The sequence below is a fragment of the Cheilinus undulatus genome, linkage group 9, assembly GCF_018320785.1.
Source record: "Cheilinus undulatus linkage group 9, ASM1832078v1, whole genome shotgun sequence".
Classification (NCBI taxonomy): Eukaryota; Metazoa; Chordata; class Actinopteri; order Labriformes; family Labridae; genus Cheilinus; species Cheilinus undulatus.
Genome location: NC_054873.1, coordinates 35,554,909 through 35,579,871, shown reverse-complemented (window position 1 = coordinate 35,579,871; position 24,963 = coordinate 35,554,909). Strand labels below are relative to the sequence as shown.

At 38.9% G+C, this 24,963-nt stretch overlaps 1 protein-coding gene across 1 annotated transcript in view; it reads right to left on the bottom strand.

The window, feature by feature from the left end:
- sntb2 (syntrophin, beta 2) overlaps positions 1–24,963 on the bottom strand; it is a 62,207-nt gene that overhangs the window by 17,583 nt on the left and 19,661 nt on the right. Inside the window, exons 2-3 of the mRNA XM_041795727.1 lie at positions 6,630–6,846; positions 2,655–2,865 (exon numbers count right to left, since the gene is read on the bottom strand). Of these exons, the coding sequence (XP_041651661.1) occupies positions 2,655–2,865; positions 6,630–6,846 (428 nt within the window). The remainder of the gene's footprint in view (positions 1–2,654; positions 2,866–6,629; positions 6,847–24,963) is intronic.

Here is a 24,963-nt window from a genome sequence, read left to right as displayed (position 1 = left end):
CTGACCCTCTCTGCCTGACTTTTGTCGACACTGTCAATCGATGACTGCTGTTCTGCTACTATTCCAAAGATCTGGGGATTCTTCCAACTTGTAACCAGATGCTATAGAAACCATTTACTATCACTGCTAGCTCAGGGCTTTTGAGGCCTAAAGGTCTATGACCACAAAAATTACTCCACTTCCAAATATAACATCAAGGTTGCCTCCTCTGATCTCTAATTTAATCCCCATGCTTCAGCAACTTCAGCAGCTCACAGCTTTTTGTTGAAAGAGACCATGGAGCTGACAAAGTCATCCTACATCTGAAAATATGTCCTCATGGTATGTCATGTTTGATCCCTGTAAAAGCACCAGTATGTAAACTCATCTGCCAGGAGTGTCATCAAAGAAATCAAAACAGTAACAAAAGATAGCAAGTAGAAACGTGCTGCTCAGCTCCACCCAGCCACCATTCATTAGTCTTGTTTTGAATGAGTCCATCCAGCAAAAGATCACCAAACAAATCATAATTTATTCACTCAATATTGATCAAGTTGGATCTTTTACAGTGTGGATAGGTCGATGAGTATTTAGGGAGTACTGTGTTTCACTGTACCAGACTCTAAACCACAAGTTACATTTCCTCCCTTCCTTAATTCAAAATGAGGCTCGGAGGTGGATGGAGCTCAGAAGCACGTCTCTACCTAACTTGAAAATGTCTAGCCGGGCCCCACCTTAGCAGGGGTTTGGAGTTGAGCAGATGGAGTAACGTATTACAATATAGTGGAGGCTTGAGCCACAGAATGCGCAGATGCCAGAGGATTATCATGGTCCATCACAAGCAAGCAGCACAAAACATGAATGAGACACAGCAACAGTCAGCAGCTTCCAGCAGCAGATCATGCTTCCTTAACATAGCTGCTTTTGATTTAACATGCAGTGTTTCCATTAAAAAATTAACAGGTAGTGTTGATCACAGCAGAGCTGTGATGGTAGGTGCTATGACAAAACATAGATTATTACATTTAGAAAAATGGTAGCATTCTATTTTAGTGGGCCCCAATTACCTAGTAATTTATAGTAAAAGGGGTATAGTAAAAGCGGTCTAGTAATTTATCAAGAATAAGGTGGGGATTACTTAGTATTAAGTTGGTATTTTACCAAGTAATGATTTGATAATATAAAGGAAATATTTACTTAGTAATGAAATGTAAGTTATCAAGTAATTTCTTGAAATACTGTGGCAGTTCTCAGTGTCACAGTATTACCACCTATTCAGTAAAAAGGTAGTATTTTACCCTAAGCCTAACCCTCTAATACTTAACCCTTTTTAATATTGTGAGTTATCTTGTTGATATTTCCCCCTTACCCTAATCTTAACCCTCTTGTCCTAACCCTTGTAATATTGTGGCAATGCTCTGGTAAGGTTAGGTGGTACTTTATCAAATAACTTCTAAGAAATAAGATAATAGTTTTCTATATAAGTTGGTTGATAATTCCCGGGTAATTTCTTTATTCAGGAGGGACTCACTTTATTTAAATATAAGTAAGAAATTGTTTTCAATTAATTTTGAAGAGTGGGTTGGGTTTGGGGGTTAGGCTTGGGGTAAGGGTAAAATAATACCTAAATATCAGAGAACTCCTAAAATATTATGAGGGTTAGGGTACATTACAGGGAGGTAAATACTTCCTTGATATTACCATATTTCCAAGTTATTACTTAAAAAACGCAGACTTACGAGGTTATTACCACCTTATTCCTGAGAAATTATTACCTATTAATACTATATAATAAAAAGGTAATTGAGGCTTAATAAAATTGAGTGTTTTCATAAAAAAATAACAATTTCTCTGTCTTTGAAAACTGTTGTGAATATTTCAGGCAATATAAGTACTCAACTAAAAAGATCTAACATAGAAGTAGTCATTTTTAATTGATGTAGATTTTGCTGTATAAAAATCTTATATATTGTACCTTCAAAGCCTTTTAAGGAGAAAATGAATGAAATTGAAAAGTCCTATATTCATACCACACCATCTTCTACTGCAAAAGCTGACTCAATGTAATCAAGTAATCAGGATCTGAGGCACCAATTAAAGCTGCATTTAAAAAATATTTTTCATATTTTCTGAGAGGCGAGCTACTGTTTAAAATGTAAACAATTGTTGTGATGGCTCATTAGATCTGGCGGCTATTAACATTGTTTCCTTTGGCTGTCATTAGAGGTTGCTGTAGGCTTGTTGAAGGCCTTAAACAAATGGACTGGGAGGGAATATATTGAAGACAGCCCACATCACAAAAGCCTTAGTTTTATTAGTTTAATGAAAAAACTATGACAAATATATTTTAGTTCAGTGAATGTCTGAATTTAAGTTTTGAATCCAAGCAAGGCTGCATGTAGTTGCTGTAAACAGCTGCTTCTGCTTAAAGCTTAAGCTTACATTTTGAGATCTGCCAGAGTCAACAGTCTATTTCTGGAGCTTTGTGCTGTATTATTATTATGTTTAGGTAATTTGAGGTTATGTGTTTGTGTTATTCTTGTCTCTATCCTGCACTGTGCCGATGCCTACAATGTAATATCTAAAGATTAGTATTAAGCCCTGGGGAACTAAAAAGGATTATCACCTGTAGAAGAATAGCACGCAGCTGTTAAATCAATCAACGCTTTAGATACCTGTTCAGCCAGCCAGCCGATGTGCTTCAGATGGGGGTGTGTGGAGGCTGAAGACGAGGCTCCAAGGTAAGCGTTAATGTGAGCCAGCGTCTGTGGCAGCAGGGCGGCAATGTTGGTGTGGATGGCAGTGAACCAGGAGTTGGCAGAGGGGCCATCTTTACAGCGCAGCACCACTGTGTGCTGGCCGTCCGGGGAATGAAGCTCCAGCAGTCTGAGTAGGACAAATTAAGTGTATTTTAGTGGTTCATGCAAACAGCAGACACAGTAATCTATAGTACTCATGGAAAACAACTGATCACAATCACAAAAGTGGACACACTTTAGGACTATTTTTAAATTTCACACTTTTTGATCCTACTGAGACCCATTCGTCTAGAGAGAGGTCTACATAGATGAAGACTCTGGACTGTACCAATGTATCAAACTCAGCCTAACTAAGAAGCATGGCCACATTTTTCCTACTATAGCACAGCAGTGGTTTCCATCCATTTTTTCCCTCAAAAAATAAAAATAAAAATAAATAAAATACATAAATAAAAGATTTTTTAGAGCCATGCAGGCAGACTCTTTGAAACCTTCAGACACAGGTCTTTGGTCCATTTTGGAGGCCTGATTGACAACAAAGGTACAGAGTAGATAGTGTTGGGCTCTGAAGCTCTGTGGCAATCCTGTTAGGAAACAAAATTGGTCAAGTCTGTCATAACCTAGACCTTTAGCAACAATTATGCTTATTTTCTATCCGTCTTCTGTGTTTCTTCTACTTGTGTCTGTTGACTTTGTGTCTGGGTCATTCTCAGTGATTTTCACCTGCTTCAACAATTACCCCTCTCAAATAGTTCAGACTTGAATTGCCAATACCAACTAAATTATTTCTTTTCAAAACTTGATCTTTTTTATTGCTAGCTTGTGTTGTTTGGCTCCCCTCACAATGTTATATGGTTCTTAAGAATAGCTTGAAAAATAAAGCTGACAAATGAAATTACTACCTGGGGAAATGAAACTGGATACACATATTAAAAAAGATTATATTACATATGAGTTGTAAAAACATTTTATGGCAGTGAAACCATATATCAAAAGGCTTATTTTATAAATGGAGGCTGAGAAAACTTTATTGTCAGGTATTTTGTCAATGCTGTTGTTTTGTAACCATGCATGGCAGATGGACTGGCCAGATTCCATGTCCGTGAAGAGACGAGTTCCGTACTGACATGACAATGACGGTCTGTCGAGCTTGTGTTATGTAGTTTAATACTCAGGGGTGATGCACGCAGAAGATTCAGCCAATTACTCTCTGAAAATGACAGGACTGATGTAAAATTCAAAGATTGCATGTATAATGTTAGAGGTGTTAGTGGCCTCTTACACTAGGTGGCGCTACAGCAAATACATTAAATTAACATTTAAATGTGTGGAGTGTCAGACCCTAATCATAGATGTGAAATCAAAGGCAAGTCAGATGTTTCATATGGGTTACAGTGACTTCCTGTTAAATGGTGAGATATTGAAAATGTTTGCCATGGCCACAGAAGCATCCTTTAATAAAACACGCCAGTATTATGGACAAAAATACTGACACTGCTGCGGGGGTTATTTCAAAGGCTGAGACTGATAGATTCCACAGAGTAAGAAGATTGAAGAAACAGCCTAATTTTGTCTCTTACTTTTGATAAGATGTTTAATCTTATGCTGTTGTTTTGCCACATAATTTTAAAGAGCAAAGAATAACCCCCCCCCCCCATTAGACCAATACTCAGTGATATAGTATCAAAAAAGAGGCATTACTTTAAAACTGAGGTAAAACTGGCATGTAGGCATGGATATGTGAAACAGTCTATCTAGCATGTCGGGTTAATTGTTGGGGCATTCCTTATAAAAACAATAAATAAGAATAATTGCCAACAGGCTACCCAATATGCTCATGCTCTGTAGGATGAATTATATCATGTTTTTTGTTAAACTCCACACTTTGAGTTAAGTCAAGGATTTTTAACCCAATGTATCTTAAATATTTGGCAAATCTGCTACATGAAAAAAAGCTTGCCTGCATTAGTTACAGATGCTCCCTGTCTAACAGCAACTATACACAATGCATTTGGAAAGTATTCAGACCCCTCAATTTTTTCCAGTTTTGTTATGTTGCAACCTGATGCTACAGTTGAAAAAAACTTTTTCTGCAGAAATGGAAGAAGCCACTGGAACATTTGGGGATTGACTATAATTTTGATCTTAATAGATCAAATAGCAGACAATTAGAGCATTTTCAGATTTAGAGTAATGAGCATGAGAATATCTGAGTCCCAAACATGTACACTGTCTTATTTACCTTTCTTATCTATGTCACAGCACATTTTATCACATGGATTATCCAGTCTTGTAACGTTATTTGTTTGTGTTGACTGTTCTGTTACATTTCTTAAAACTCAATAATCAGAATTTACAAAAAAAAAAAAAAAAAAAATTCTCATTAATCTACACTCGGTACCTCATCATGACAAAGTGAAAACATAATTTTATAATTTTTTTGCAAATCAATTAAAAATGAAAAATTAAGATATAACCCGTCCTGGCCCATCTCCACACAGGATCTCTGGAGCTCAGTCAGAGTGACTTTCAGGTTCTTGGTCACCAATCTTACTAAGGCCCTTCTCCTCTGATTGCTTAGTTTGCCCTGACAACCAAACTCTTTGAAGAGTCTTAGTTGTGCCAAACTTCTTTCATTGGAAAATAATGGGGGCCACTGAGCTCTTGGGAATTGTCAGTGCAGGAGAAATGTCTTGTAGCCTTCTGCAGATCTGTGGCTTGCAAAAATCCTGTCTCTATGCTCTGCAGCCAGTTCTTTTGACCTTGTGGCTTGGTTTTTGCTATGACATGCATTGTCAGCTGTGTGGCCTTCTATGGAGAGGTGTGTACCTTTCTAAATCATGTCCAATCAATTTAGTTTACCACAGGTGGACTCCAATCAAGGTGTAGAAACATCTCAATAAAGATTAACAGAAATGGAAGGAACCTGAGCTAAATTTAAATGTTTTTGCAAAGTGTTCGAATGCTTGTGTCAATGTGATATTTCTGTGTTTTTACCATAAATTTGCAAACATTTCTAAATTTCTGTTTTTACCTTGTCATAAAGGAGGACTGAGTGTAGATTAATGAGAATGAAAATCATTTTTTCCAACTGCAGCATCAAGCAGCAACATAACAAAAATGAAAAGAGGGGAAGGGGGTCTGAACACTCTCCAAATGCTCTGTGTATATAAATACTGATAACTACAATATAGTTAATTTGATGTATGTGCATGGCTTCTGCTTATGAAAAAAAGACCCTTAATGATGACAAGGCCGCATAACTTTTGACCATGACTTCTTTCTGTTTTTGATGTGATTTGTGCAAAATGTATTACAATCAATTTTTCATGAAAGAAAACTAACCAACAGAAGTTTTAGAAGCTTTTAAACAACTGAAGATAATCCATAAACCCACAAAGTCAAATGGCTCTCTATTTAAGTTACAGGAGCATCAATGAGAATGGAATTCAATAATTTGCATGAAAACAAAATGGGTTTGAGTTATTTAGAAGCAGATATAAGAAAGGGTTCATCTAATCATCAGGAATATAACAGATTGTTTCAAAATACGCTGATCTTGCATCTTGGATACTCACTATACAATTTACAGGGATATTTTTAGGATTGTAGGACTGTATCTTGCCATGATAGTTCACTTCCAACCACTGATATACTTTGTGGGGAGAAAAAAAATCTGTTTATTATCCACAAACCCAAAAATAATTTTAATCTCAATCATTATCTTCCACAGACCAAACATTCCTATCTAATTATTGGTGTGTGAATAAAATACGCACACACACCCAGTGTTAAAACCACACACAATCAGCCACACTTCGAGTCCCCTGTGCTCAGCTGTTCCTCTCTGACATACGCACGAACATCAAAGAGTCCCGCCACGTGTCCTACCTGTTCTCCAGATCTGGCATGGTGAGGTTCCTGCTGATGAAGCACATCTTCAGACTGATGACTTTTCTGTCTTTGGAGGATGAGCTGCTGTGTTTGGGTGAACCGGAGTCCTCGCTACCGCTGTAGCTGGGTGACTGTGCTCGGGCCCCGTCCCACGGCAGGTCAGCTACAAGGGACGGTTTCTTGAAGAGTGGAGAAACCTCACGGATGTACTTCACTGTGGAGGAACAACAGAGAGGAATCATGAGAAATGTACAAATAATACCAAGACAAACAACAGATTACTGAGTGGCCCTCGGGAATTTTAGAATGACACAAGATTATTTTTTTCTGTAGATTTGTTAGCTACTAAAGGAATTAAAGTCATTTAGTATTGACAGCCTAATTTTTATTGTAGCAATTCATGATTTTGTCCATGTAAGCAAGTAATTAAATATAATGTTAAAACTAGGATCACATCAGACCCTGGGTCTGTGTCTGAACTGTCAATAATATCATTACCATCATGCCTAGCATATTTTATTACTTCACTTTTCATGTCTTTGTTTACCCTTTATAGGCACTATTAAATCCTTATTCACTATATCATTATAAAAGACTTTAGATTTCATGTTTTTGTGGATTTAACTTGAATTTGATGCCTTTCTATGTTACTGTAATGTAGGAGAAACCTGGCACAAGACTTACCAAGGGTTAATAAAGTTTTATCTCGTCTTTTATCTTCCTCCAAGTGGGCAGTCCAGATTCAAGTCTGACCTTCAACGATTTTCCTGTTTTGATTTTATCCACTTACTGTCCTGTCAAATAAAGTTAAAAGGCCCAAAGATACATCTTAAAAACTAACTGATAACTGTACTTTAACTAAAAAGTCTCCTCTGGTTAATTTTATCTTTTATTTTGTTCTGTTTAATTTGATATTTTGGGCATTTTGCCTGAACTCCTATAGGACAGCTGAAGAAAATATGGGGAGAGAGAATAGGGAAAGACATGAACCCAATGTATACAACCAATGTGTGGAGGACTACAGCCTTTGTATATTGGTGCCTGCTCAACCAACTGAGCTAAACTGGCGCCCTAATTTTGTCTTTTATGATGGCACCATGTCAGACTGTGCCACAAAAATCTCCTCCTGTCTTTGCTGACAGACTGGCAACACAAAGAGTGTGATATCAACCAGTTATTGTATGCTGTTGCCACTGTACATGAGTTCATAGGTCCTTAGGGGAGGGTGGGGGGTCGAAAAGTGTCAATGGTTGCTATTACAGCTCAATGTGAGATACCAGTGGTCTTGTGTTATGAAAAGAAGAAAACAAAAAAGAAAAAACAGTTGTGTGCCTATGTTTACGGAAGAAGACAATGTGGATGGGCCATCCTTCAAATTAGCTGTATACAGATTATCATCCTGGCTGATTATTGATGACAATTTTTAGCATTTGGCCGATTATCAGTACCAGCATTTTATCTTACTGATAGTCAGTAAAATTAATATAAAATAGTGTGCTAATTTGGTTCCACTGCAAAGTACATATCACCAAATGTACAACCCAGTATTACACCTAGGCCTGAGTGCCACTGAAACAGCAGGCTTATGGCATCACTTCCTGTTCCTCTACGGTTTTCTTCTCAATGCTGTTTCACATGCTGATAGCATTACATTGTTTGTTTCCCCCTTCATTTTTTTGATCATGCAATTTTACCATGCCATATTAAGTACATTTTGTGTGTCATGATAAATGTACATCGGTTCTAAACATCAGTTATCAGCCTCATGAACTGCTAATAATCTGTATAGGCCCTGAAAAAAACAATGTCGGTCCACCCCTATTTTAAATAGCATTTGAAGCGTACATCTGATAACATGTCAAGAAATTTGCCCTGAAATTAACCATTAAATTACTATCATTCGTCACTCAATCATTACTACCATTAGCATTACAAACTTTGCTGTATGTAAACAGGGGATTCGACTGGTCAGTGCCAGGTTACACATCTTTGACGTCAGGTCAGGGTGTCAAACTAGACAGAAGATGCAAGAAAAATCCTGACCTTCCACTCTTGTCAAGTCAGGGTTGTGTGGCATCCTAGGTGCATTGTTGATTATGTCACATTACAAAAGCGTTTGTTGTCCCCAACGTCCATGTTCGGTTCCAACATCTGAATTTAATGATGGACAGCAGCAGGACGATCAGGTCAAAATAGGGATAAATTTGTGTAGTCTAATGCAGCCTTAATCCAAACCATGTTAACATTATGAAAAGAATTTTTCAAATGATTATGAGTTGAGTTATGAAAAATTGAAAAGCTTTTCTAGTTTCAGATTAAAATATTTAAAGACTTGTTTTCTTTGTCGCAAAGCAGTGCTTCCCAAACTGTGGGCCAGGGCTGACCTGATGGCCCAGGAGCTACTGTAAGTGAGCCACGAGAGGCCATTTATAATAACTAAAAATAATAGAAATTTTAAAAAATCAATTATCATTATATTTGATTTAATGTTATTAAGTTTCAGAAGTAAAAAATACAGCTAGAAGTTTTGACTAATGTTACCCTTTTATCATGAATTTTGTCTGATGTATTACTGGTGTCATGGTTTAATTGGAGCTGGATTTACTGGTGACATTTTAACATTCTAGTATGCTGCACACTTCCCAATTTTAAGAATATTAAGTGTCATCAACATTAATGATACTTGGAAAGATTTCCTCAGGCCACAAAGTACATTTGCAGATAAAAATATAAGAAAAGAAAATGTAATTGTCTTTGCAGATGCCTGATTGAAATAAATAAATGTCAGTAGCTGATTCATTTGACTTTGTGACTCCACAAACACATCCTGAGTACTGCCAGTGTGTGAAAGCAGAGTATTTGCATTGAAAGTCCCCATTTATAAAGCAAAACATGAATAATAAAGGTAAATATTTGAGTCTCATGTTTTGGTTATAAGAGGGTTTTGGTGGGCCTCAGAAGATTTTCAGGTCTCAGATTAAGCCACAGCGTACTGAAGTTTGGGAAAGGCTGTTGCAAAGCATAGATTTTTGAATGTTTGGGAGTTGCTTGAACACTGAAGACTTCAACAGGCCTGAGGATATCCAACAATCCTCCTCTTAAATCACCCATCAAGTAAAATCTTGTACAAATAAATGAGATCCACTGAAACGTGTTATCATAAAATAAGAAACCATGCCTGTTTGCTGTGCTTTGTTAGGGTTTATCAAACTGACAGCATGACAGCTGTTGAATATCTTCAGATCCAGAACAAATAGTGTGTTGATAGTTTGACCATATGTGGGTTTGAACTCAATAACAGCCAGTCATTTAGAATATACTGTGAAGCCAGACATGATCCAAGCCATAAGGAAACACTCTGGGATGTTTTCAGAAAGACGTGAGCATTTAATCTGCATTTAAAAACACTTTTGGGCCCAGGTAGGGTCAGACTTTTTAAACACAGTGGGACAAAACTGTGGTTTGATTCGCACAGGCTGGAAAATAGATTTTGTCCTTTGTTTATCAATCCAATAATTCATACTGTGAAGAATTCTAATGGAAGAACACGGTGATCAAAATCAAAACCAAACACAAGCAATGTAAACACTTCCTGCTATCTTCCAGCAGGTCTTTAAAGGACACACTGGTCCCCTGTGTGAAATCATCTTTGAAAAACAAGAGCTGACTCGGTTGTACAGCTGTGAGCTCCGGGGGTCGGCTGTTTGCTACGAAGGGATGGATTGACTTTCCAAATTTGGCCCAGCAGCCTTGAACACCTCCCAGCTCTCGTTCATGTCCCTTCACTTCCTCTTTGCCTTTTATCCTTCCTTTTTCTGTAAATGTCTCCTCTGCTTCTCCTTGTATGCATGCTCCTTTAGTCTATTTGAGCGCACAATAAGAGTAAGCCATTTCTGTGTGTGTCTAGTGTTTAAGTTGGCCCATTGGGTTATTTTGCTCTATATGAAACCTGAGACCAGACTCTGAGGAGGTGAGGTCATTGTTGAACGTAGACTGAGATATTAGGTCTGAGAGGATGTGTGTACGTGCAGCACTGAGCTTATATGACTCTCTCAACTAAAGATACACAGAGTTTATGACTAAGTGGAAGCAGTGCAGAGCAAGAGTCCATGCACTATTGTGTACATTACTCAGAGTGATGGGAGGGGCTGGTAGTAATGCTGAGGCAACAGGCCAAGAAATGGAGCCTCATTTCACAGGCCCTTCTAACCACACCACCCATACCAACCAAGGTTGGGGATGATTTCTGCAAACGTAAGTAGTTCTGAGAGAGAGCATTCCTGAAGCCCATGTTTGTGTCTGCGTCATGTGGGAGAGGACTTCTCTGCTGCTTGTTTCAGCCTAATAATCAGATTAGGAGCAGTGATGTTCAGTGAGATACTTGCAGTCTGCAGACCAAGTGGGCTCTCTGTGGTCGTACAAGTTTATATCTTCAATACTGGAGGAACAGCAAACTGAGAATAACTGTACTACTGTTATCACCATTCAAGTCAACTGCTGGCAGAAGTACACCTTACTTTACAACAGTTTCCTTTCAGTTAGAAAAAAAGGATTGATATCTAACACTTTGCTAGTGCTTGTAAAAATGCAAAATATTTAAAAATGTGGATCCATAACCACCAGAACTTTAATATGAATTATCCTTGCAAAATCTTGAAGAAAACATCACTGTTCCACCATTTTCACACAAGCAATTATACTAATCTTGCAAAACAGATGACTGACCAGATTACATGTCTGTCACCAGGCAAATCTATCCTGCAAAGCAGTCTGAAATGAGGAGAGTGAGGCTATGGGCGGGGTTTAGTTGTACTGGGAGAAGATAGCAATGGCTGCTGCTGGTGAAGTGATTAGCTTGGATTTAGCCATAGTATAGCAGCAGTTTTATCAGAACGTGAAATAAAGAGGAAAGGGCCACACTGAAATCTTGACAGTAAAGATGGTTTTGCTCTTCTTTCAAACTGCTTTGGCATGAATTTGCGATAGTTACAGGAGGGGGTTTGCTGCACTGGAAGCCGGCATACAGACGGGCTGCTGCCAGTGTAGCAATTTGCTGGGATGTGACCATCATACAGCAGGAGTTTTATCAGAACTTGGCCACATTTCTTTTAGGGCTGGGCAATTAATCGAAAATTAGATCAAATTGCAATATGGCCTGCTGCAATTTTCAAATCCCAGAAGGTGCAATATCTCAAAACCTGAAATGCAGGGCTGTAATCAACCAAAGAAAAACTTGGTCAACCAAAATCGCACCCAGGCATCAACCAATCGACTGGTCATTCAGGTAAAAATAAATAAATAAAATAAATAAATCACCTTGTTGGGGTCCAGTTTAATCCGTACAGGTTCCTTACTTTACCTGCTTGGTACTCTAAATGATCCTTAAATGGACAAAAAAGACCTTTGGAAGTATTAATGTATTTTTTTTAAAGCTCATCACGTCATACTAAAAATATTTAGAGACGATCTGCGCACACCTGCCTTTGATTTCTGTGATCCCAGCGTGGTACTCTTTAAACTCATATAGCCTACAAAATAACCTCAGATCATTGTTTTTATTCATGTATAATGGCAATTAATAACAGGATCACTTGATCCAACCTGCGCCATGTCATTTACGAGCATAAAGCAGGCAGCATGCAGCGTTTATTTACGGAGGTGAGAGGGGAAAAGTTTGCTTGTCGGGACTTAATGACCAGCAGACATCGTCTTTTATCCCCTCTGCTTTCTGCCTGTCTGTAAGAGAAGCTAACGCTGACATGAACACTTTAAGAAGATTATAAAAGGAGATGATACCACGCAGCCTATTTACCAACAGTTGAATTAAACTGACCACGGGAGTTGATGCAGTAAGGGAGGGCAGAGCAGAAACACTCAGTAGCGCCACTTCAATACAAACAACCTGCATCTTTGTGATGTGTTGAGATTAGGGATGCACCGAAACTAAAATTCTTGGCGGAAACCGAAAACCGAAACACCGAAAGAAACTATCATGCCAATTATTAGTAGCATTGCATTTATGGCTATGACTGTGTACTAACCTCACTAAAATCAATTGCAATTGCAAAAATTAATATTAATGCTTCAAAGAATAAATCAATTACAAAATTATGTAAATATTTATTAAGCACTTCATTCCAACAATACACAATATAAAATAAAAATAAACTATAAAATAAAATGTTTAACTTGACCGCAATCATGTCTACATTAAATCAGTGGTTCTCAAACTTTCTTCAGTCATGTACCCCCCGTGAAGTATTTTTTCAGCCAAGTACCCCCTAAAAAGCGCAAAGCTTTTTGGCCAAAAAGAAAGACATTAAAGAGTGCTGTGACAGCCGTCTGATTTATCAAACTTTGTAAATGATAAACACTTTCAAATTACAAATATTAGCTTTTTTTCATATATTTCAAATATTAAAAATGCATGACTAAAGTCATGGCACATCTTCTCATCTCTAAATGTGGGAATTTAAATTAATGTAGCTGTTGAAAACAGTGACTGGAAAGGCTTTAAACCCAGAAGTGTGCAAAACTCTGCTCGGCTGCAGCGGTCTCTCTGGAACAATTTGGAAATAAAAACATAGAGTTAGAAAGAACTAAAAACCTGTAAATAATAAATAAGTTATAAAAAAGACTTCTCTTTTCTCAAACTGAAATCATGAACTTAGTTATAGATCAACATTTTTTCACAAAAAATAAATCATAAACCTTTTTATGAATGGAGAGATTGTGAATATAGTGATTGACAGGCATATGCCAGTTTGGGTCAAACCATTCTGCCATAGGGGAGACTCAGGGGGTTTTAGGGTGGTTAAATTTAAGAGCCTACAAAATATTAACTCCAGTTTATAAACTTAAGGTCCTTACACTCTATACGCAATTTTTTTCATGCAAATTATTTACACAAAATATTTACATTTAGAACCTGTAGCGAGTCAAAGCGAGCTTCCACACCTGCAACATCATTACGCAGCTTGACATTGCTGCGGATATTTAAGTAGTGCATTTGCGCTCATGTGGATATGTCAGGCTGCCTGTTGCTTGTCTCCCTCTCTAGCAGGCTTAAAAAAAGAGGCAAAAACACAAGCACTGATACAGACGGATATGAGGAGATATCAAACATGAGGTGGTGTTCGAGAGGAGGACGTTTTTGCTCCTCTGTCTACCTTAAAAATCGGCACCACCACCACCATGTGTGCTCGTTGGAGCGAAACTCGCTGGAGCTGTTTCTAAACTAACGGGACTTTAGTAAAATATTTACCAACACAGTCTCCTCTGACCTCAGACATACGACTTATAAAAGCTCCAGATCAACCAGCTAAATGACTCGTCTGGACAGTCTTGAACACAAACAGGTGAGCCAGTCTGTGCGCTGTGGAGAGAGTTAACTCCTCTCACCGCGAGCCTCAGCTGTGCAATGTTATAACTCTTATTGATCATATTTGACCGAATGAATGAAAAGTCAGTCCCTCCTCGTACAAACTTGGTTGGCACAGTGAATGAAACCGTGAAAAAACAAACGGCACTGACAGCCTGGCTGTGCGTAAAAGTGCCGCGTTACGCACGGAGTGAAGGACAGAGAAGGAGAAACCTCGTTTTATCTTCCACTTCAAAAATATCAGTGTTTATCAGAGGACAGAGGAAACACACCGCATACTTTCCTGCAGTGCTGGGGTTATTTATCTCAACAGAAGGCAAGCACATGGCTAATTATGTATGCACCATGATGTCAAAGCAAATCTACCTGTCTGTGCCAGCTCAGTATTGCTGGGGACTATGCAGAGAAAGTGGGAAAGTTTGACCAGAGCTTTCTCATAAAGCAGAATTTTAATCTAAGTGAGGTTTTCCTGGTTAACCAAAGGCTTAATATCATCAGTGGTATGGAGGGATTTTATGTCATCACTGAGAGTAATGAAGATGCTGAAACAAAGGGAACTGTGTAGCTGAGCGCTGTAAACACCGATGCAGCAGCAGAGAGAGAGAGGCCTACACTGAGCAGAGTTGTAGTGGATTTCGATAAACTACCTATGACCAATCCTCAGATAAAGTTAGATTGTAGTCAACACAGAATCACATTGTGCAGAACGGCATGGGCCGCTTGAAGCTTATAACAAAGGCTCTGTCTCTCTTCAGAGAGGTTACAGTTATATCATCATGAGGACTGATATTAGAAGCTTATGGTAAGACTCATTTTTCATTCGAAATGTAGAGTTCTAATGCAGTGTCCAGTTAACAGACCACTTTTGTTATGTGTTTGGATGCTTCGTTGTTGTCGGTGGAGGATGGTATTTGGCTGTTGTAAGCTGCAAAGTTATGATAGTGGCCAATGTGCTAACAGGCTAACGGTGCTGATGTGAAGCTAACTGTTGTTGTTTATGAGTTTAACAGCGGCGTATACAGTGTAACTGACTGCATGTGTAAGGAAAAGCGCACAACTTTAATTTTGATACTTTAAACCACTTACACGAAAAAAAGAGAGAGATTTATGCGTTTTGCTGCTGTTAATGCAGCAAAATAATGTTAAAGCAAATGTCTGGTAGTTGTTCTAAATGGCCGGGATTCTTGAGGCCTGCATACTTAAAAATGTTCTTTAAACGTAAAACTACAAGTGCATCTCAAAAAATTAGAATATCATGAAAAAGTTCAATATTGTTTGTCACTCTTTTCTGAAAGTGAAATCCATATATTATATGGACTCATTACACATAGAGTGACATGTTTCAAGCCTTTGTTTTTTAAAATGTTGATGATTATGGCTTACACATAAGAAAACCCAAAATTCAGTGTCTCAGAAAAGTAGAATATTAAATAAGATCAATAAAAAAGGATATTTTAAACAGAAATGTCAGGCTTCTGAAAAGTATTTTCATTTCTATGCACTCAATACTTGGTTGGGCCTCCTTTTGCATGAATTACTGCATCAATGTGGTGTGGCATGGAAGCGATCAGCCTGTGGCACTGCTCAGGTGTAATGGAAGCCCAGGTTGCTTTGATAGCGGCCTTCAGGTCATCTGCATTGTTGGGTCTGGTGTCTCTCATCTTCCTCTTGACAAGATCCCATAGATTCTCTATGGGGTTCAGGTCAGGCCAGTTTTCTGGCCAATCAGGCACAGTAACACCATGGTCATGGAACCAGCTTTTGGTACCTTTGGCAGTGTGGGCAGGTGCCAAGTCCTGCTGGAAAATGAAATCAGAATCTCCATAAAGCTTGTCAGCAGAAGGAAGCATGAAGTGCTCTAAAATGTCCTGGTAGATGGTTGCGTTGACTGTGGACTTCAGAAAACACAGTGGACCAACACCAGCAGATGCCATGGCAGCCCAAATCATCACTGACTGTGGAAACTTCACACTGGACTTCAAGCAACATGGATTCTGTGCCTCTCCACTCTTCCTCCAGACTCTGGGACCTTGATTTCCAAATGACATGCAAAATGTACTTTTTTTTTTTTTGAAGATTTATTTTTGGGCACCTTTGTGCCTTTATTAGATAGAGGAGGACAGTGGATAGAGTTGGAAACAGGACCAAGAGCGGAGGATAGACATGCGGTAAAAGGCCTCAGGCCAAGTTTGAACCCAGGCCGCCCGCGTACATGGGGAGCGCCTTTAACCACTAGGCCACCTGCTCCCCATGCAAAATGTACTTTCATCTGAAAAGAGGACTTTGGACTACTGAGCAACAGTCCAGTTCTTTTACTCCACAGCCCAGGTAAGACACTTCTGACATAGTCTCTGGTTCAGGAGTGACACGAGGAATGCCACATTTGTAGCCCATGTCTAGGATTCGTCGGTGTGACGTGGCTCTTGATGCGCTGACTCCAGCCTCAGTCCACTCCTTGCGAAGCTCCCCCAAATTCTTTAAAGGATTTTGCTTGACAATCCTCTCAGGACTGCGGTTATCCCTTATGCCGGTGCACCTTTTCCTACCACACTTTTTCCTCCCACTCAACTTTCTATGAATATGCTTGGGTACAGCACACTGTGAACAACCAGCTTCTTTAGCAATGACCTTTTGTGGCTTACCCTCCTTGTGGAGGGTGTCAATGTCTGTCTTCTGGACATCTGTCAAGTCTGCAGTCTTCCCCATGATTGTGTAGCCTACTGACCCAGACTGAGAGACCATTTAAAGGCTCAGGAAACCTTTGCAGGTGTTTGGAGTTCATTAGCTGATTAGGGTGTGACACCATGACTTTCCAATATTGAACTTTTTCCACAATATTCTAATTTTCTGAGACACTGAATTTTGGGTTTTCATTATCTGTAAGCTATAATCATCAACATTTCAAGAAATAAAGGCTTGAAATATTTCACTCTATGTGTAATGAGTCTATATAATATATTGGTTTCATTTTCTGAAATGAGTGAGAAAAAATATTGAACTTTTTCATTATATTCTAAAAGTAGACTAAAATGTAATGACGTTTTCGTTGGACATTCAAATCCGTGATATTTCTCCACTGTGGGTAAATCTGTCAAAAAAACAATGCAGCTGTATCTCTTCTGCCTCTCAGCTGTAGACAGCAGGGACCCCAGGTTTAGCAGAGTCCATAGAACACACCACCATGATTTAGTACCAGATTTAGGCAAGAGAATAAATGCTTGGACTAAGAGTAAAGACTAACGTGTTAGGAATTTTTATGGACTAAAGCTAGACTAAAATGTTTTGCGTTTTCATTGACTAAAACTGGACTAAAACTAAAAAGGGTAGAAATGACTAAAATGGGACTAAAACTAAAATACCTGCCAAAATTAACACTGCTCTGAATTTTAAATTTGACATTAAGAGTACAGTAACTAACAAAGAACAAAGCATAGTGTGATTACAATTATTAACATTATACACACTGTCTAAATTTGACATTGGCAATATCTCTATACCAAACGGCTAATATCTGCTTCCTTTCTCTCCTTATTAAGCACTAGAAAGACTTAGGAATATCAGTATTTGCCGACCTGTGAGTTCAACTGCTCTCTTTTTCTCGTGGCAGCTTTGATTAAAAACTTGACTGTAGACTTGTGTTGTAGCATGTCTTCTATGACAGGGGCTTCTTTTTAATTCTAACCTGAGTTAAACTGCTTTGTAATTTCCATCTTAATCTCAGTAATGATATTGTAAAATTCAGCAAGATTGTACTTGCAGTCACAAGAAAATGCAAAGCTTTAATGTGGAAATCTGAAGCACTTTATCCTTGTTTCAGACTCAGAGTGAGTAATTGTAGTCCCTTGGAGCAACTAACAGTCTGAGAATCAGGTATAAAGAGGTTGTCAGGATATGGAAGCCACATACTGATCATGCAGTCACTCTCATTCTGCTACAGATTGACATAGACTTGATGTAGACTTACTGCCCCAGCTTTGACCCTGTGCCCTGTGGGAGATATAAAGATGTAAAGCATGTCATGATCCTTATTTGTTTTTGTCTGCTCTGTTGATGTGGGAGGGTGGGGTGTTTGGCCTCAACTGTCCTATTGTCTAAAAGAACGACTGAAGGTCTTTTTTTCAAGCTTTGGTCATTTTGATTTAATCATGTAAAAAAGTAGGATAATAAAATACTGGTCAAATATTTCATTGCAAAAATCTTCATAAATTTCACATTGAGAAATACTTCATTGATCGCTTGGAGAAACTGGGTGATGTCTGATTTGCTTCCCTATAAAAATATAAGCACAGGTAATAAAGCAGAAACAAGACAAATCTAAGATCAACATAGAATAGGTAATATGTGGTTGATATGCAAACTATGTAAAGATATTCACCTTAAAGTTTATCTTTAAAAAGAACAAAGCTGAAGTTGATGCTTGGGGCTGAAGTTAGCCTTAGAAGATAAAATGGCCTCTGCCATCTCAGTGAAACCATACCTAACTCTTGCTGAGACTAGTGGGCATAAATCCAAATGTCAGAAAGACATGTCTGAGCCTGGCTCTAATATCTGAGAAAGACATTCATTTCACTTCAAGTCAAATTTAGCAAATATGTCTGATGACATTCCATCTTTACTGGGCTAGCTTCAACTTTTCATCTATGTTTCTTTGCTTATGTTGGCATTTTAGCTTATGACCACTGGAGCTACATTTTGGGAGAGGTGGTTACTTTCCAAATGACCCCTGTGGAGCAGATCTGTAATATTGGCTTGTTTTAGATACAACACAGAGCAAGCAGGGAGGGGTGTAATTGTTGGGTTTGGTTATGAAAATTACACAACTTGTCTCAGTAGTCTTTTTAACCCTCTGAGCTCTAAGCTATTTCTAACCATTTTGTCTCACCTGGACTTATTGTCCTTAAAACACTGTAAAACATCAACCCTGTGGTGCACAGTGAAGCTTAAGCATCCTTTTTTTCAGGAAAACATGGGCTTTAACAATATGTGTGCTGCAGTGACTTCAGTTGAATTTTGAAAAAGTTATGGGACTTTAAAGATACAAGAAAAAACTAAACCGAAATTAAAACTAAAAGATTTTTATGTGTATATGATGCACAGTTAATGATGATGAAAAAAGGTGCTTTCACACCTACGTTGTTTGGTCGGGACTTTCAGACTTTTCAGTTTCATAAGAACCAAAATGATAGGAGTGAAACCTCCCCTTGGACACGGTTTGGACTAAACAGCCAGACCTTGGTCTGACCAAAAGAGGTGTTCTCAGACAGGATCAAACTCAACCACGGTCCAGTTCATCCTCTGTGTGAAAGTATTATTTTGAAAGGTTCGCACCTTTGTATCAATGACAGGAAACTACAGCATGAGAATCCAAAAGGAAATCCAACACCAAAACAAAACTGGTCACAGAAGCACAGGGGGACAAGAGGAGACCAAATGTCTGATTGGCATTTGGTATGACGATGCTATTAGGGGCCAACTGGAAAAAAACATAGAGGACAGGAAAGATGGGAGAACAGTGCCACCTAACGATAAGAATTTTTTTTTTTTTTTGCACAAACTTGCTTTTAGGAATTATTCTGCGAGAAAAAATATTCAAAATATTCACATATTTACACTCACATTTCTTTGTATTGGCTGTATTCATGTTGTTTCTCAAAGCAGTTCCTATCTGCAGAGACACGGAGGGACATATCACAGGATCTCTGTCTCTCTGTCTTTTCATTATGAGCTATTCAGGCCGTTTCCTGCATGAGCTAAGTGTAAAGACATGCACAGATTAGCAAAAACAGAACAGCTTGCCGTTGGTTTTCACAGCCTAACACAATGCATGGTGGGTTAGCATGCTAAGCTAGCAGCAGAAATGAAAAATATCTTAAAATGATTAAAAAGACACCCAATATCAGATTTACTGGTGTTGTTTTAATCTTTAGAGACTCAGGAATGTCACCAAAGTTCCAGGCTGGCTAGAAATGCCACTGTAAGAGCTACAAAGGCATGGATAGTGTCATTAAAACAGCACAATGGAGAGCTTCCAGAGGAAAAAGGTCACTAAAATTACAGTTCAGGAGTTGCCTAACTTTATTAACCTGTCTCGCTGTAAACAACAACTTTAGTTTCAGAGGGTTAATAAGTTTATGAAAATGTATGAGCAAAAAAAAAAAAAGGCGTGGAAAGTGATAATATGGCACAAATATAGTGTACAATAGAGAAAGGAAAGGGACCCACAATAGGGCTCTGAGGGACCCAAGGGGAGTAAAAATAGTACTAAATATGGCCTGAGAAGTACAAATATGGCAGAAATAGGTAATGTTATGGAAAGTGGGCTTTAAACTCTACAAGTCCTGCTTCAAAAAGTAAAAAACTAAAGAACTCAGCGCTCTTGAAACCATAGTTTTGTTCTCTTTTTTATTATGACAAATTAAAACTAGACCAAATCAAAACAAAACTTTTTAAGTAAACCAATCAGTCAGTCTGACTGAAACTTTAAGTCATCCAGACTGGCCTAAAGGACTCAGCTGTTGTAGGTCATTGCTGTTTTGCAGGATCAAGCCATCCAGAAGGAAGGTTTAGAAAAGAGGATATAGAAGTAATTTATTTCCCTGCAATGGTTGTAATTTGCTTTACAAGTGTGGTTGTTCTATGGAAAGGAGAAACCAAAAACATTTACCAGAAGCAGTCAGTCAATATGAGTAAGCAGTGGGAAATGCATGAGTCAGGCCCTCAAATGTATTTTACTTTCAGTTTTGTCCATAGGTTTAAAGATTCTGTCAGCTAGCTTTAAAGCAATGAGGATGTACAATTTACTTCTTCAATTTCAATTACAGTTGCTAATGCCTGTTGAAACAATACAACACCTTATCCAAGGTCCTCTTTTGTCCACATTTTGTCAAAAACTTGAGAAAGAGTGCAAGGCATTATGCCAAAGGTGAGGACTGACACAATATGCAGGTCTAATATACAGAGAAAATACGCATGGAAGACCAAGTATTTATGTTGTGGAGTTGCCGATCAGGGTGAGAGTAAAAGACCAGTTTACTTTGAGTTGACTGCTTTATCACATACAACTACATTTGATCTGAGACAGTTAACATCAAGCCACACTTATGCTTTGTTTTCTTTAACAGAATAAAGAATAAAAAGCTCTTTGCACAAATGTTATTAAAAAGGATCTTCAGCCTCTTAAATACTTTAAAACATCTTCAGTCTTTCATGCTTGCAGTGGTGATCTTCATGAAGGCTCTGTTATGTTTCCTGTTGGCAGAGCTGAGCCTTGCACATCTGCTTCCATTCACTTTCTTTTATTTGCTCAGAGTAAATAAAGGCTTGGCATCAGTTGCAGTCTTTGATGTAGAGACAGAAATCAGAACCATCCTCATGGGATGAAGCAGCTTCTAGCAGCTGAAATGCTCCCAATATACAGTCATAATTATCCACTGTTGTCCCCACGGCACTGTTAACCTCATTGTTACTCGTGTTGGTATGAAAGCTGCAATACGGTGATTCATGTGTCATCCTGGAAGGGTCTGTTGATAGTAACCACTTAAACCACTTTATATCTGAAGAGGAGATGAAACAATAGAGCTGAGGATTGTTTTTAATTCTGTAAATGTGGTGATAGGGCCTAGTCTTCAATGTGTACCTCAACGTAACCCTGTGTAATAAAGGACACGGTCTAAGCATGACATTTCTTTCCAATGTATGATTAATAATGTAATGATTAGTGAAGAATACTTTTAGTCTAGTGTCATTCTAGCAGCGCTAGCACTAGTGTTATAGTAACATAGCAGGGATTTGAGCTTGGTGCATGTTCGTAGTCATAATTCTGTTATGCTCACTCATAAAAGATCTGTCATCTGTGTTCTCCTTAATTTTTCGAGTTAGATTTCCTCTCTCTTTGCGCTTAGTCAGGCATGGAGGACTGTCCATGTCTGTCTGCCTGGAAACACTACCGTTACACTGGTTCCAGATACGATCTTTGCAAACAGCAGCACTGTCACAACAAGAACTTAGTGTAAATCTTGCTCTCACCTTGCTAAAATCGGGTTGGACACCCTTTTTTCTTCAGAACTGCCTTAATTCTTTGTGGCATAGTTTCAACAAGGTGTTGGAAACATTCCTGAGATTTTGGTCCATATTGACATGATAGCATCACACAGTTGCTGCAGATTTGTCTCTTGCATATCCATAATGCAAATCTCCCATTCCACCACATCCCACAGATGCTCTATTAGACTGAGCTCTGGTGACTGTGGAGGCCGTTGGAATACAGTGAACTCATCACCATGTTCAAGAAACCAGTTTGAAATGATATGAGCTTTGTGACATGGTACACTGTCCTGCTGGAAGTAGCCATTAGAGGATGGGTGCACTGTGGTCAAAAACGAATAGCAACGATATTCAGGTAGGCTGTGGCATTTAAATGATGATCAGTTGGTGCCAAATGTGCCAAGAAAATATCACCACACCACCACCAGCCTGAAATGTTGATACAAGGCAGGATGGATCCATGCTTTACAGGAGTGGTACCCACCATGGTCTTCTCCAGCTGTAGCCCATCTGCTTCAAAGTTTGACATGTTGTCCATTCAGAGATGGTATTCTGCATACCTGGTTGTAATAAATAGGTATTTGACTCACTGTTGCCTTCTATCATCTCAAACCAGTCTTCCCGTTCTCCTCTGACATCAACAAAGCACATTCATCCACACAACTGCTGCTCACTGGATATTTTCCATTTTCCGTTTTACAACCATTCCACGTTCAAAGTCGCTTAAATCCTCGTTCTTCTCCTTTCTGATGCTTGGTTTAAACTTCAGCAAGTCGTCTCGACCACGTCTACATGCCTGAATGAATTGGGTTGCTGCCATGTGATTGGCTGATTAGCTTTTTGTGTTAATAGTAATTGAACAGGTGTACCTAATAAAGTGGACGTTAGTGAGTATTTTTTCTTCAAAACGTCAGTATTATTGTGTGCAAAAGTGGAACAGTTCATCTATTTAATGGATGCACTTCCTGTTTTTAAGTGAGTTTTTAATGTAAGTTGTATTTATTGTTTGAGCCTTGTCAAAGGAGAATTTTTGTTATGCCTGGGACAGACTGACTGTGTATTTATCACATGGTTGTACAAAACAACAAATTGTACAAAAAACTGCTGAAAATGGAGGATAAAGCATCGCTAAGCTTAAAAAATAAAACACGATTTTTGGCAGTATGGCTGAGCCGTTGACATCAACTGTGGGAATATTTGAGATGCCAGCAGATCCTCCTATGTTTACAGCAGCATTAAGACTTTTCCTCATGTTACAAATTTCCCCGCTTTATTCTGCCAGAACTAATAAGTGTCTGCCTTCACAGCCTGTTTCTCTTTGGTAAAGAGTGTTTTTGATGCTTTGTCAGCCTGCCTCTCTCTCTTTAGTGCAGCAGTATGAACTCATTAGTTCTGTCAGGCCTGTCACTCAGCTCCACTTTTCCTAAATAGGCCTGCACACAGAGGACTGCCGGCTCATCACGCGTCTGTGAGTGCTCAACACATTTTTGCTTCTGTGTATGTTTTTATCTGCATTTTAAGTGTGTAAGGGAGATTCCCTAAAGACTAAGATCCCACGAGGCCAGCTCATCTGCCTCCTTCACACATCAGTGCCTGCACAAACAGAAGGAAAGAGGAAAACAGCGAAGAGGCCGGACAAAGGAGAAACATGGAGAGAAGGAGTGAAAAGGCAGAAGAGTCTGACTCGACACATATTTGATCTTGGCGTTAGTTGTGGCATGAAGCTTTAAACCGCGTTTTAAACTGCCTTCCTCTCGTCTTTCTCAAAACATCCACATAAGTAATAATCTTTTGGTATGGCCTAAATAACGAAATAATAGCTAACAGAGCTGCAAGTCATGCAGCAGGACCCCAGCTTCTCTATTTTCCCCCCTCAAACTGGCCAGAAATTCCCCTGTGGTTTGGCCTTCTACTCTCCCTTAATTCTCCCCTCTCATTCCTCTCTTACCCTCCTCCTCCTCACTTAATCCTCCTTCTCCTTCCCCTCGTCTGTCCTGTGTCCATCTATCCTTCTCCTTCACATTGTCCCCCTCTCTCTCCCTCTCTTTCTTCATCCTTTACTCCACTGTTCCCACACCTCTCACACAGCCCTTCCTCTCTGACTCTGTCTTTTGCTTCTTAATCCTCTGGTCCACCACTTCACCCATTCGTCCTTTCTTCCTCCCTCCTCTTCCCTTAAGTCCACTTCTGCCAGAAACCTAATGAGAACAATGTGTGTGAGAGAGAGAGGGAGAGATCATGGGGTCCCTTCATGGGCTATCTGAGCAGATTCATAAATAAGAGGACTTCTTTACTGTTGACTTCTTTGTTGATTAACAATTTACTGTCAAATATTATTTTTAAACTTGTATAACGATGTCCATTCTCATTTAACAGATCAAAACACTTAACTCTCTGTTTTATATGTTCTTCATTTATTCATTATCAATGATCAAATACATTTATAAGCATTTAGCAACAACGAAGCCCATGGGGGAAAGACCAATAGTTGGGGTCTTCCTATGGAAATATTCAGATAACAGATATGGGATGTCTGAGTTTACTTCCAATTCAGGGGACATTGATCAAATTGATGTTAGGATATTGCGATCCAAGTTGAGGTAGGAGTGAGTGATGTATGAAGTTTACTGATGTATTGCGACTTTTGCCACATGAGATGTATAAATTACTATGTAACGACCACCGCAGCAAGACTGGGCATCAATCCCACAACCAGTGTGTCAAGGACTCCAGCCTCTGTGGGAGCCTGTTCTACCCACTGAGCCTAGCTGGTACCAAATTACATGGATGTTTTAAGCTGCCAGCATGCAATTCTCTCATGAGTTTCTCTTCTCCCACTGTGTCCTAACACTGCTCTCACAGCAGACAGCACGCTCACCTGCCTATCCAGAAAACTCTATAATGCGC